The sequence below is a fragment of the Lycium barbarum genome, chromosome 8 (genome assembly GCF_019175385.1).
Source record: "Lycium barbarum isolate Lr01 chromosome 8, ASM1917538v2, whole genome shotgun sequence".
Taxonomy (NCBI): Eukaryota; Viridiplantae; Streptophyta; class Magnoliopsida; order Solanales; family Solanaceae; genus Lycium; species Lycium barbarum.
Window position 1 is genome coordinate 131,141,660 of NC_083344.1, and position 13,627 is coordinate 131,155,286.

Consider the following 13,627-nt stretch of genomic DNA (forward strand, 5'->3'; position numbering starts at 1 on the left):
TTTGATCCACATGTCTTACCCCATTTGCTGTGCATTGACGCCTTGCGTGACCCACCTTGCGTGGTGCATCTGTCACATGTCTTACCTAGATTATAACAAAATGCTGCCAATGAGCATAATAAGTCACGACTACTGAACATAAATTTCACATATCGTACCTTCGCTGAAAATATCGTAAGGACAGTGTAAGAACACCGTGTATCAACCCAGATCTTTGACGTTATCTCTAAGATGACCTCTTTCTCTAGGACCAACCGTAAACTCTACAGATTAATGAAGAATCTGCATGACTTTTTAGTACAAATAGGTACGCCACCACTCTATATACCAAATTGTCTTGGTCAATTCTCAAATCTGGGTGTTGTAGTTCTCCTCATGCCTCTTCATCAATTTAGAAGTTTATGCTATTCCATTACCTTTAAATTATTATTTTTAGCCGAAAATACCTTCAGCTATAAAGTAAGATGTCGAGCATGACTTAGTGTATCAGGACATAGTTGCCGCTTCAATTTGAGTAAGATGTGGGGTATAGGATGTTTTTCCCTCATCAACAAGATGAAAAGTCGAGTTATAGAGAATATTCGCTGCATTTAGAGGTAGTGAAGTGACCGATGTCGAGCATGAATTGTTTTTCCATTGATTAATATGTTTTATGCTTTGCATAGCAAAAGTCCAAGAAAGATAGTCAAAATGTTGATAATTTGTATTATATCCGACGAAGAAAAAGGAAATCGAGTCGTATGACGAGTTGTTATAGCTTAAGCATAAGGGGGGGTGAGTGTAAAGCAGTGTAAGGCTTTCCTTAGGCGAATCCCACATTGGTTTAGGCGAATCCCACATCGTTTGGGGAGGAGAACGAAGAGTGCTTTATAAGTGCTTAGATACCTCTCCCTTGTAGACGCGTTTTAAAACCGTGAGGGGCGAAGGCCCCAAAGCGGACAATTTCTACAAGTGGTGGCCTGGGCTGTTACAGTTGGTATCAGAGCCGGTGTCGGGCCGGTGGTGGGGCAAACCCAGTTGTGGGGCAAACCACAGCGAGGACGCTGAGTCCCAAGGGAAGGTGAGTGTAAGGCTTGCCTTAGGCGAATCCTACATTGGTTTAGGCGAATCCCACATCGGTTGGGGAGGAGAACGAAGAGTGCTTTATAAGTGCTTGGATACCTCTCCCTTGTAGATGCGTTTTAAAACCGTGAGGGGCGAAGGCCCAAAATCGGACAATTTCTACAAGCGGTGGCCTGGGCTGTTACAGTTTGGTTATAGTTTTTGCAAAGAATATTTGGTGGTTTAAAATTGAAAGTGAAAAATATGGGGAAAAAAAGTTGGTTGTTTTTCAAATTCAACATAAAGTGAAAAAAGTAAAAAAAATATTTCAAAAAAAAGTGAATAATTCTCATAGACAAACGGGCCGTTAGTTATGTTTATCTAATATTCAGAACTCGGTAATTTAAAATTCTAATTTGGTACGAAAGTTATGAACGAATTTAATGCAGTTGCCCCATATATGGGCCATACTGCCTCTATAATGATTAGACCCCTACCTTTGGAAAAGCCAAAAGGCTTTCAATGGCTGATTTAAAAGGTTTCTGATACACTTGCCAAATTCGGCTGTGACACCTAAAATAGAATCCATACAGTTATGAACAGATCATTACTTTGGAAAAGCCAAAAGGCCACAACGGCAGCTTTTAAAAGGTTTCTCCTACAGTTTCTAAATTTAGCTTTGATATCAAAAATAGAATTCATATATTCATCATCATACCTTTTCTGTTTCGCTTATCCTTAATTCCTTATTGGCCATTTTCACATTAAATCCTATTCAGATTTAAATTTTATACACTAGTTGTAAGAATATTTTTTACCCCTATTACAGCATTGATAATTGTCTGTAATAATAAGTAAGCTTAATAAATTAACAAATTAGGCATGAAACATGCATGCTTCAACAAGTTAATAAATCGCGCATTGAAGCTTAAGATTCATCACCAACTGCAACAATTTGGTGCTTCCAATTGATGAATGACCCTAATATAATACTATGACAATACTAGATTCGTCGGATAAGAGAGAGAGCATAGAATGTAATAAGGTGTCTACACAATTAGCCTTACAAGTTGTAAACAAAAATTTCTTTCAATGGAGTCATTTCGATTAGCCTTGTCAGTTGTTATTAAGACAATAAAGATCATTATTTTCCCAATTATTGTTGATTAAATAGGAGTATATTCTTATTTTATTGATTCAAGCACATGCTCACTATTCTAATATAATACTTGTAGTATATAATTAGCTAAAATATTTCACCATCCAAAGTTCCTCTTTAGACAATTTAAAACCACTCCTTAAAGTTTCGTCACATTTGTGCTTTATGTCATGATGTATTTCTGCAGTCTTTTTCTTTTCATTTCTCTCTGTACTTGTAAATTTCAAGTCTTCATGTTTTTAATATTTGTTTAATTTGTAGTTGCGTATAATTCAATTACAAGCCCAACGAGCTCCTCATGCAAATTGCATTCCATATTTAAATACTTTGCTTTCTTGGTGCATGAATTTGGGATTTTGAGGCATGTATGAATGGTTTTCCTGGTCAGCATAAGTAGTTGTGTGACCACAATATATTTAACTTTAAAATGTAAAACGTTGTTCTAGCTTCTGCTTCTTTTTTTAATTTTTTTCCATTATATATGGGGATCAGTGGAAATGACAGGGAAAGGGGAAAGGGATTGTGGGAAATCAAATTCACACTGATTGTGTGAAATACTCATAGTACTACCACTAGATTATGGGTGTGTCTGGTATAAGGAATTTTTTTTTAATTAAAGATGTTTTTTCTAGAAAATAAGTACAATTTTTTATTTATACTCTGATATTTGGTTAAAAAGTAGAAAAATATTATCTTACTAGCATTTATACATAATTTAAGCAAATACTGTGGATTTGGAGATGGGGTGAGGGTGGAGGGGGATGGGAAGGGGAGGTTGATGCAGGTGCGCGAGGTGCGGTGAGGGGTTGGAGTGTCAGGGGATGGGGGTAAACAATCAGTATGGAATCCACTTATGGAACTTGTTTTCTTACTTCCATCGGGAAGTCATTTTTTCCTAGTTTAAGAAATTTATTTTCCTAAAAGAAATGTTTTTCAAAATATTTTGATCAATCAAACATAAAAAAAAAAAAAAAAAAAAAAAATTGAAAAAACACACACCCAAGTCATGATGTTAACGTAAACCTATCTTATTTACTATGAAATTTGTCAAATGATTCATAGTATCATTAAGATCGCTGTCTTTCTTTCTTGCATCCCATCAATGTCATCTCTAGTTGTTATCAGTACTGCAGCGATACCATACTTATCTGATCATATAAAAGATCTTGTTCGCAAGAACAAATTTTCATATTGTTTTAATTACTTCAATAATCAATAGCAAATTCAAAATTTATAAGTCAGTGGGTTGTTCTGCTCTTTATATGTAGGATTTTCGTTTTGGTCAATTCAATGGTTGTTTCTCCAACTGATTTTATTACCTCTACTGCTGAAATTCGTTTTTAATTCAATCCACAAATTTGGAACACACCAAGTACTACATACAAACTTCATTTTCGAACTGTTAAAAAGGTTGCTTGTCAATTCATGCTTGCACAGCTAATAAAGACTACTACTATACTATGTTGATTGCCTTTTATCCCATGGTAATCCAATTAATGATCATGAACTTGCTCGTACTGGAGATCTTATCTTAGATTCATTCGTGATTATACTAAAGCCAGATCACCAGAAAGACACGAAGAAGAATGGATTGTGCTCCATAATTTGTCAATGAAAATGGAATTCATCCCTGAAAACAATAACCAATTAACCATGTAAAGACTAATCAATGGGAACCTCACTGTTAATAGAAGTTTCAGAAGTTGGGAAGGCTGATGAAATTAGTTTCCTTACTCAAGGATTGACAAACTGTCAACAGACTGATGCAAAGGAGCTAAAAGAGATAGAGCAGTCTATCAACCTTCAGCTTTTACAAGAAAATAAAATACTGTTATAACTCATCTTAACAGATAGATCAGTTTTAACTAAGTAAATTTCACCCTTGTAACACGTACAGTTGGCATCTAACACATCTATCAACCTTAAGCTTTTACAAGAACTGAAGGTAAATAAGACAAGACTTGTCATAAGAAGAGAAATGAGTCCCTGTTTCATTAGTCAGATATAATTATCATCTAAATAATGTGTTGCAATTACACATTGGTGAAACATCAATCCACAAACTTAAAATTCATAATTGTACCATAGCTCTTTTAAGCAAATGCCAAGATTTGTATCTTGCTCGAAGGGATCATGGGAGAATAGGAAGCTCAACTTTGTTGAATGAGAAAAAGCTCACACGCCCATGCTCAACAAGACAGAATTTCAACGGAATACCATGAGAATGTCTCTCGAGATCTTCAATCTCTTTTTTGGAAGGTGGATACTCACTGCACAAGAAAAGAGTGGAGGGAATTAGATAGTCCAAGGGTAAGGGATGAAGTGGAAAATATTAATGGTGTATTTGGTATGGAGTAAAACATTTTCCAGAAAATATTTTTCAATTTTTCCATGTTTGGTTGGTCAAAATGTTTTGAAAAACATTTTCTCTAGGAAAACAAAACAAGTTCCTTATAAAGATGAGCAAAATGACTTTCTTAGTGCAAGTAAGGAAACAAGTTCCATAAGTGACAATCCAAGTTCATCATCTCCTCCCACCCACCCAACCCTTGATCATCCCACCCCCGAACCCCATCCCACTCCCATAGTGATTTGCTAGACTACATATAGATCTCTTGGGATAATATACTTTTGCTTGCTTACCAAAAACTAGAAAATAAGTAAGAAACTCACTTGTTTTGCAAGATAACATTTTCCAATGAGACCATTTTCCTTCATACCAAACACACTCCGAAGCAACTACTTTTTTCCAGAATACTATCCAATCTGGTAATCCATCTTAGTATTAAAAATTCAGCAATGCTCACCCATAGAAATGCTAAACTAGTTATTTCAAGTCCCCTATAATCAGCTAAATAAATACTAGAAGGCAATGATTCAACAAATTTTAGTAAGCACTAGGCACCATAATATAATGAATGCATTGACAAGGTACCGTACCTAGCAAGACAAAGTACAAAACAGGGATCACCAGAAGCAGACTTTCTGAATCTGCTATTAGGAGGGTAAACGTCAAAGGCCAGTCTCAAGCCAGCAATTTGCATATTACTAAACATTTCAGAGATGATAACATTGTTTCTTGATTCTTCATCTCCACTTTGAGCAGTCTCCGGCAGGTCTTGGTTAATAACACAATTTACTTTTGACCTTCTCACTGACCAAGGAATACCGTGACGCCCGACTATATAACCAAGGGATTTCAAGTGCTTATAAGCTTCATAATATTCCAAGGAACATCCATTTTTTCCTTCTGCAACCTTGTTGTATATGTGTTCCAGAGAAAGGGGCGTGTCATCTTTACTGAAGAGATGTAGAGCCCCAATTTCGGCAAGATATCTACATGAAACATAAAATTTTCATATCAATTCCAAATACAAATAAACGTGTCAGATGAAAAAATACTCGCCTTTAAATACTTGTTATCAATCTCTTCATACAATTTCCATTTGGTTTTACTCTCTTTTTTCATCCAGACTCATTTTTCTAACATGTTGAAGCAGCAGGCAAGTGTGCAACTAAAGTTCACAAGCATAACCAGAGGGGTAATGAGAATATCATAGGAGTATCAGAAATCTATACCAAAATCAGCTCCCAGAATCACTGATGAGGAAAGGATCAACAGAAATGTATGCCAATTTATTAGCTGAATTATACAATGTTCCATTTTGCAAACATAAAAACAAGAGAAATAGTACCTCTTTTGAGGTCCTGTTAAGATACTAAATGAGTATTTTCATTTTTTTCTCGGCCAAACAGATCTAAAATTTGAATTCTGACCAAGTATGCTGAAAACACCCCAGTTCTTATGCTGAAAACACCCCAGTTCTTATTTTTTCATGGCTTATTCTCAAGTTACATGTAATCAAAGTCAGTAGTATTTAACTCTTCAACTATAGGAGATAACAAAAAGAGAATTTTCATCACCTACAAAATCTCTTCAATGAAGCAATATATCTTGCCATTACGAACTATCCCAGTAGTTGTCCACAATCCACCCTTTCTCTCCACGACCTCAGCCATTCCTAATGGATCAAGCCATCGTGATCTTGAAATATCTTTCCTGAAGAAAAAGATGCTTGCCTATTCACAATCCTAAATATTTTGCAAAATTATTTTTAATAATTTATCTACATAATGAGATGAAACCTGAACTGCAACTTGGGTATATCACTGGATGCATATGCACAGCAAGGGTCATCATCATCAGGATCCTCACCATAGCCGTCAGAATCACTAGTTCCTTCTGAAAAACTTGTCCACTTATCAGCTTCCATAGCTGGAAGGAATAGCAAAGTACCAGAAAAATTAAAAGTTTAGCCATCTTAGCGAGTAGAGACGCTAAAAGTTGATTATTAAAGGAGAAGCTAATTGTAAGTTCAATTCATTACAAGCTAATTGTAAGTTCAATCATTACAATGTAAAAAACTGCACTAATGTCATGAATTAACAAGTAAAAGTTATACCGAAAATATGGCACATTTGATGATTGAGCGTATTCACTAAGAAATAAAAAGTTATTTACTTCAACAATAGATTGCGAAATTTGAAATGAAGTAATATGTTTAAATTTCTTTTAATCAAATAAATAATATATAAATATGTAACACGGCTAAGAAATCGATATTGGGCAAAGAGGTAAGGATTGTCCAAGATAAATAACTCATTACTATAATCAATCAAGAAAATAGGTTTGCTAGAACACATAAACTTGAATCAACAGTATACCAAATGAAAAAGACGTGTGCTAGAACACATAAAGTTATACCTAAAGTTAGCAGCAAACAAAAATAGAAATAAGAAGAGTTCTTCAATCCACAATTACTTCAAAGAACATAACTTATTAACATACAATACCTAAAGTTAGCAGCTTGGAGAACAATTACCGTATTCAAACAAGAAACCTAATGCAACACAGAAACAACTGTGAATGGCAAAGACTGTATTGTACTAAAGTTTGCAAAGCCCTCAACTCTAAAGGCAAGAAGAAAAAAGGTAAAATCAAGAAACTGAATATATAACTGCAGAAAATGCAGAACTTCAAACATATGATCAACAAAGGCTAAAAACTAGAAATGGGTATCGAAATTTGTAAGGAATACAGAGGAAATTAACCCATCAACATATTCTTTTTCGAAAGTCCAATTTCAGATTTGAAAACCAAACATATAGAGAAAAGAATAGCTTAACCTAAGAAGCAACAGATTTGTCACCCCTAATTTTCAACTCTTTAAGGACTCGATAATCACTACTTATTTACTTCACCTATAAAAAAGGGAAAAGGTATAATATACCCCTCAACTTTGCGATTTACAGCAAACGAAAACCTTGCTAAAAAAATTGTGGTACAAATATACCCTTTTGCTGACATAATATTTTTAAAAAACATTTATCCTGTTTTAAATTTAAGAATGTGACGTGGCTTTAAAAGAATAAGTCTACCCATTTTTTTAGTAGACTTATTTCTTTAAAATCACGTGGTAATTTTCTTTCCTAGTGGTTGGGTCTGGGTCCTTCAAATAAATGGGTAAACTTATTTTTTTTAAAGTCACAGATATGTTTTTTTAAACGAAGCAGACAAAACACAAGGAAAAAAGTTGTCATGTGGCTTTAAAAAAGTAAGTCTACTAAAAATGCCACATGACACTTTTTAATTCAAAAATAAGCTAAAGGATTTTTTATAACAAAAATTGCCAGCAAAAAGGGTATATTTGCACCATTTGTGTAACGACAGAGGAATATATGAACCACTTTTTTAACGAGTATATCTGCTTTATATCGCAAAGTAAAGGGGTATATTTGCACCTCTGTCCAAAAAAAAAAAAAGATCTAGATGCCATTTTACTCTGTTAAATTGATGTTTTGAAAAATTGGTAAAAAGCCAATTTATAACTAGTTTTACTTTGTTTGACGTGTGACAACACTTGTAACACTAGTTTTACTTTGTTTGACGTGTGACAACACTTGTAACCTCTTTGGCCAAGCTTTTAAGAGGTTAAAAGTGCAAAGTGCTTATTTTAAAAAGGTGAGGTGTTTGGCCAAGCTGTTGGGAGAAAATAAGTGATTTCAGCTGTAAGCTGCCTTAACTCAAATAGTTATTTGAGCCAGAACGAAAGAGATGGCGTCCAAACGTTCCCTAGCCCGGGTAATTCAGAATGGAAAAACTTCACAGTACATTAGAGACCTGGTTCCCCGAACTCAACAACAACAACATACCCAGTTGAATCCCACAGTGTGGGGTCTGCGGAGGGTAAAGTGTACACAGACCTTACCCCCACCTTGGAAGATAGGGAGGCTGTTTCCGAAAGACCCTCGGCTCAAAAGAAAACAAGGGAAAAGAGTCAGATACAGACAAGCAAATCAAAGCAATGCGAAAATGAGAAATAACAAGAGCAAAGAAGTCATGATAAAACCTGGTTCCCCGAACTCTTGCAACCAAAAAAAAAAAAAAAAAAAACAAGAGAGATCACTTGCACAAACAAGGCAGTTCACCCCACTCAACTGCTTACCAGTCGAGCGTGGGACAGCACTTCTTGCTCTAATTCTCAGGCAGAGGCCCTGTATTTCAGCAGTATATTACACCAGTTATCAGTACTGATTCTAGATCCAGACCTAGTAAATCTTAAGCAGCCTAAACTCACTTTTCCAATATGCAAGATCATTGGAACAACAACTAAGTTGTCATTGACTGTAAGATTACTATTGCCTACTCATGGCCTAAACTGACTGGAGAATAATGTAAGCTCCATTTTCTATCAAAAACAAATTTACTTGAACAAAATACTATTTAACTTTCAGAGCAACCTAAACCAATTTTCAACTTTATAGGTCCATTGGAACAAATGCTCAGTAGTGGACTTGTGATAATCAATCAACTAAGAGCCGGCATTGCCATTTAACAGACACACAAGCAGGAACATCCAAATATAGGATGTGTCCTCTCATTTTCCTTTCGTCTTGTAAAGTCAAAGTCTCTTCTCCCGAGTATTGTTTCACTTCCTGCCAATTCTTAAAGAGGAAGAATCCTACGAGCACGAGATATAAGCCTACTAATAGATTCAAGACCCTAGGGCTCAATCCTGAACTAGTTAAGGTAAACTTTGCTTCGTTTTATTATTGAATTGCACCTAAAGTCTCTACTTGTACTGCTATAAAAAGTGAAAGACACAAAAATGCTCTACCTCTCTTCTCTTGCATACCCTTTTTCTGCCTATAATAAGCATTTTATTTCTTTGAAATCTCCTCAATCATATTAAGTTGTGATTTGTAATTTCATTTGTCCAAAGAAATTGAAGCACAAAATTCCTCTTTTTCTAGCAGAACAGAGACACTCACACTTGAGAGATCTGAGCCATTCACAACCTACAACCTAAAATATGCCTAATTTCGACAGGAAACCTAACGATGAAAAAATTAGATAAGGTGAACAATTAGGGATATGGAAAACAAATAAACTAAGAAAACAGATAAAAACAAAATCAAAGAATGAGGAAGATATATAGAAATACCTTAGATCTGTGGTATGGGGAGAGTGTGAGGGAGAAGTTTTGTTTGTGTTCCAAGTCCAACGGATCGGACTTACCTCAAAAGTTGGGCCTAAGTCGTTAATACTTAATACAATGATGCCGATATTAGTAATACATGGTATATTTATCATATATAAATGTATTAGTTTATGCATAAATTATTTTCTTGGATATTGGTTTGTTTTTTCGCACATTAAGTTATTCGAGAATTATAGTTCTGGGATTATAATTTTTGGACAAATTTATTTTATTTAAGAGGTTCAAGATTAAATTTTCAATTAAATCTATACTTTGCTTGATTGAAAGTATAAATTTAATATCAAACTTATTCTTGAATATCCCACCTTACTTCATAAACTATACGACACTTGAGTGTAACAGTCTACAAGCTGCTGATGGTTGAACTCAAAAGGAGATTGCTCCGAAGCATAACTCAAGAAAATCCCACCAAATCGAAATAAAAGGAGAAAGTTAAGGGTGATAACGAGGCGAACTCTTGATTAAACTATCGAGACCTCTGTTGAGTTAATTAAACTTCAAGCGAACAAAATCATAATGCCTCAAATATTGAACAAAAATAAACAATTTATGAACAGTTGAACTTGGACAATCACAAGCGAAATACAGTTAAGGTAGAGAGAAATTGACAAAATATCCTCCTTTTTTTGTTGCTAATTAAGGTTTAGCTAGCTCTTCAAAATTATTTATACGATATACACTTTTTGATGCGAAAAGAAAATTTTGATTAAAATATCTCTAGTCAAAAAATGAAAAAGAAGTCCATGAAATTTCTATTGGTTTAAACTAATAAATAACTAAACTCTACGAATCATTCGTGAAGTTTGAAAATCCAGCAAATTTTCATATTTAGATTATGAAACTTTGAACCCCATGGATTGTTGTTCGCACAATTTGAATTGATAAATTTAAGATTTGAACTCCATGAATCATTCATGGAGTTTGAAACTCCATCAAATTTTCTAACTTAAAATGTGAAAGTTTAAATTTCATGAATCATTCCTGGAGGTCGAACTAATAAAGATTTAAATTCAATGAATGATTCATGGAGTTTGAAATTATATATAACAGATGTTTGAGCTAAAACACAAGATCTATGAAATGTGAAACTCTAGCAAATAAATGAGCTTCAGCATACTGTGTTGGAGTTAATTCCACTCGTTAAATTATCGAATTCCAACACCACGTTTTAGCTAAAGATATTTTTTGTTCATGTATTAATTTTGTCTTTAAATGGACTATTTCTCCCTTACATTTCAGAATGCGGATACATACTATTACTCCATAAGAATTTGGAAGCGGGGGCGGACCTAAGAGGGGTTCGCATAAGTAAATATCATATTAAAGAGACGAAGGATTGACCTGCGAGGCTGGGCCACCATAACTCCGCCGCTTCTGCATTTACCGCCAGTTTCATGGTCGCACAGCTATTTTTTACAGCTTTAAAGTTGCTGCTACTTTTTTTTTTTCCAAATCTTTCCTCCTTTACATCTTTCAAATTAGGTCTCAATTAGTTCTTCCCGTTTTTGTTTTCTTCATCCCTTTTTTATTATCTTTCTCTCCTACTCTAGTGTTAACTATGTTTTTTTTTTTCCATTCAGAATGAGTAGTTAACTATGTTTTGGTAGCATATATGTGTGGAAACTTGAAAGTTTTCTTGAATCTTTCGTTTGATCCAGTGTATAACGGTTTCTTAATCCTTGTTAATTGTGTCATTTAATGCTAAGATGAAAACTGAAATGGAGGTATCAATCGGTGTGTCCTCTTTCTTTTTTAGTATTTTTTCTTACCTTTGTTGTAGGGGTGGGCGTTCGGTTTTATCAAACTTCGGTGGACACCAAACACCGAACCAAACTAGTTCGGTTCGGTTTTATCGAATTCATGCTTTTTTCTACTAACTAATGGCTAAAGAAATTCCAAGTCTAAACATAATGGCACGAAATGTAATTACTAAAGGACTGATTTTACTTAATCTTGAAATAATAATGGAGGTAAACTAATTACTAAATGGCGCATGGTTTACAAGAAAGAAAATAAGGAAGAAATCACTGTAAATGAACTATCATCAGCATTCACATACATATCCTAAACAACACAAAACTTAATCTCACATAAACTTCAACTAAGCAACATAAGCTAATCTACACGAAAAAAAATAAAAAAAAAAGGAACTGAAAACATAGAGGAAATTTACTAAAACTTATGATAAGCAGCTAATAATACAAAATCATAATGGACAGAAATAAAAATAAAAATACGGAACCTGTTGCGGAGCAGTCGAAAAGCAAGCGAATACAGAGAGAAGTTTAGGGATTTAGGGCAGCGTTTGGTTGCTGGTTTTGTGAAAAAAAATGAAAGGGGAATTGGGTGTTTAAAAGCTTTGTGGGCCGGGTTATTTTGTATTTGGGCTGGACAAGTTTTGGTCAGTATAGAGGGCCTAGTCTAGGAGTGTAAATGGCTATGATTGAAATTTACGGAAAAAGCCAATCGAAACAAATCTTTAAAAAGATTGAGATAAATTAATCGTTCAATTAATTAATTAAGCTTCTTCAACTTAACAAAGTAAAATATCTATTTTGCAAATACAGACTAATTAAAGCAAATAAGTCATAAATGACTTTAATTTGACAATTTTAAATAAATACTAAATTAAACACTTATTTTGAACACAATTAATACTTAAATATATATATATATATATATATATATATATATATATATATATATATATATATATATATATATATTAAGATATTTTGTCAAGTAAAAATGGCAAAATAGCACCAAAATAGTTTAGAAAATATTTTTTGACTATCTAAAATAGCTATTTCACTTTGTTTGAAAATTCAAGAAGTTTGACTAATTAATTTAAAATGTGGAGGGCCAAAATTGGGTGTCAACAATGGCCAAACTCCTTACACGTCGAGCATCTTCAAGAGTATGTCCTATCCGAAACATCCATTTGATTGGGAATCTGAGTTCTTGCGTTAACACAATTTACTGATATACTCCTTATTAGCAATCATTGAAAATGGCCTATTTGGCTAGTAAGCCTAATCACCAAATGGGTAGAAACTATCGGCATATGCTATAAGATAACTTCTAACGCTATATTCCGATGCCACATAATTTTGCTCTTAACTGTTTCGCAAAGAGAACAATCGGATGAAAATACGTTGTCTCGGGGTAGAATTTGGTCAACATGGTTACGTCAAACTAAGATCCAAGTGGAATTCGGACTGTGAGATGTCCAATGAAGATGAATCCCCGTGGTCCTATTAATATTTTTTTATAATAAAGCAGATAGGTTGGGTCATAATGACGACCCCAAGGGTACTTGGGGGTTTGCAACTATATAAGTAGCCTTTCGTTTGTTATTAAACTACAACATATTCAATCTCTAGTAGAAAAAATATAGATTGGTCAGTATTCCTTCCAAGTGATTCGAAAAGCAGTGGTGATGAAAGCTCAAATCATAGCAGTTATTTCGGTGAATCGAGTTATCTTGATAATAATGAATTCAAGATAGATGATTTGAAACCCCACCTTCTTATAGAGCGTAATGATGATTTTTGCAATGTGAAATATTTAGATCCACGAGAATATTATTACGGTTACGCCGAGAATGGGCATATCGGCATGCCGAATCAGGACGTCTTGTTCGTGACTTGAAAACTCTCAACTTTCAAATCCCACCAAGGTTCTCAATGACCATGCCTCGAACTGATCCACATTCTTGCAAGGTTTCCGTACAAAGAATTAAAAAAGAAAACAACAAAATGCTAGCAAGACGTTGTAGATTTTACATGCTAAAGTTGTCCGAAGAACAAGCATCATCAACGGGTAGAGAACTAACATCTACAGAAAGAAGATATGTCTTAAGAAA

At 34.3% G+C, this 13,627-nt stretch overlaps 1 protein-coding gene across 2 annotated transcripts; it reads right to left on the reverse strand.

Moving 5' to 3' along the window:
• Positions 1-4,169: 4,169 nt before the first annotated feature.
• LOC132607480 (uncharacterized) lies at positions 4,170-12,110 on the reverse strand. 2 transcript variants are annotated; one of them, XM_060321458.1, is made up of 5 exons: positions 12,005-12,110; positions 6,353-6,476; positions 6,129-6,260; positions 5,141-5,536; positions 4,170-4,470 (listed from the first exon to the last, which is right to left on the reverse strand). In XM_060321458.1, the coding sequence occupies exons 2-5, from the start codon at positions 6,472-6,474 to the stop codon at positions 4,332-4,334; spliced, it is 789 nt and encodes a 262-aa protein (XP_060177441.1). In that variant the 5' UTR covers positions 6,475-6,476; positions 12,005-12,110; the 3' UTR covers positions 4,170-4,331. The 2 variants fall into 2 exon arrangements, with proteins under 2 accessions (XP_060177441.1, XP_060177440.1); XM_060321457.1 differs by having other exon boundaries at positions 6,347-6,476; positions 12,005-12,109.
• Between the last annotated feature and the right edge of the window lie 1,517 nt (positions 12,111-13,627).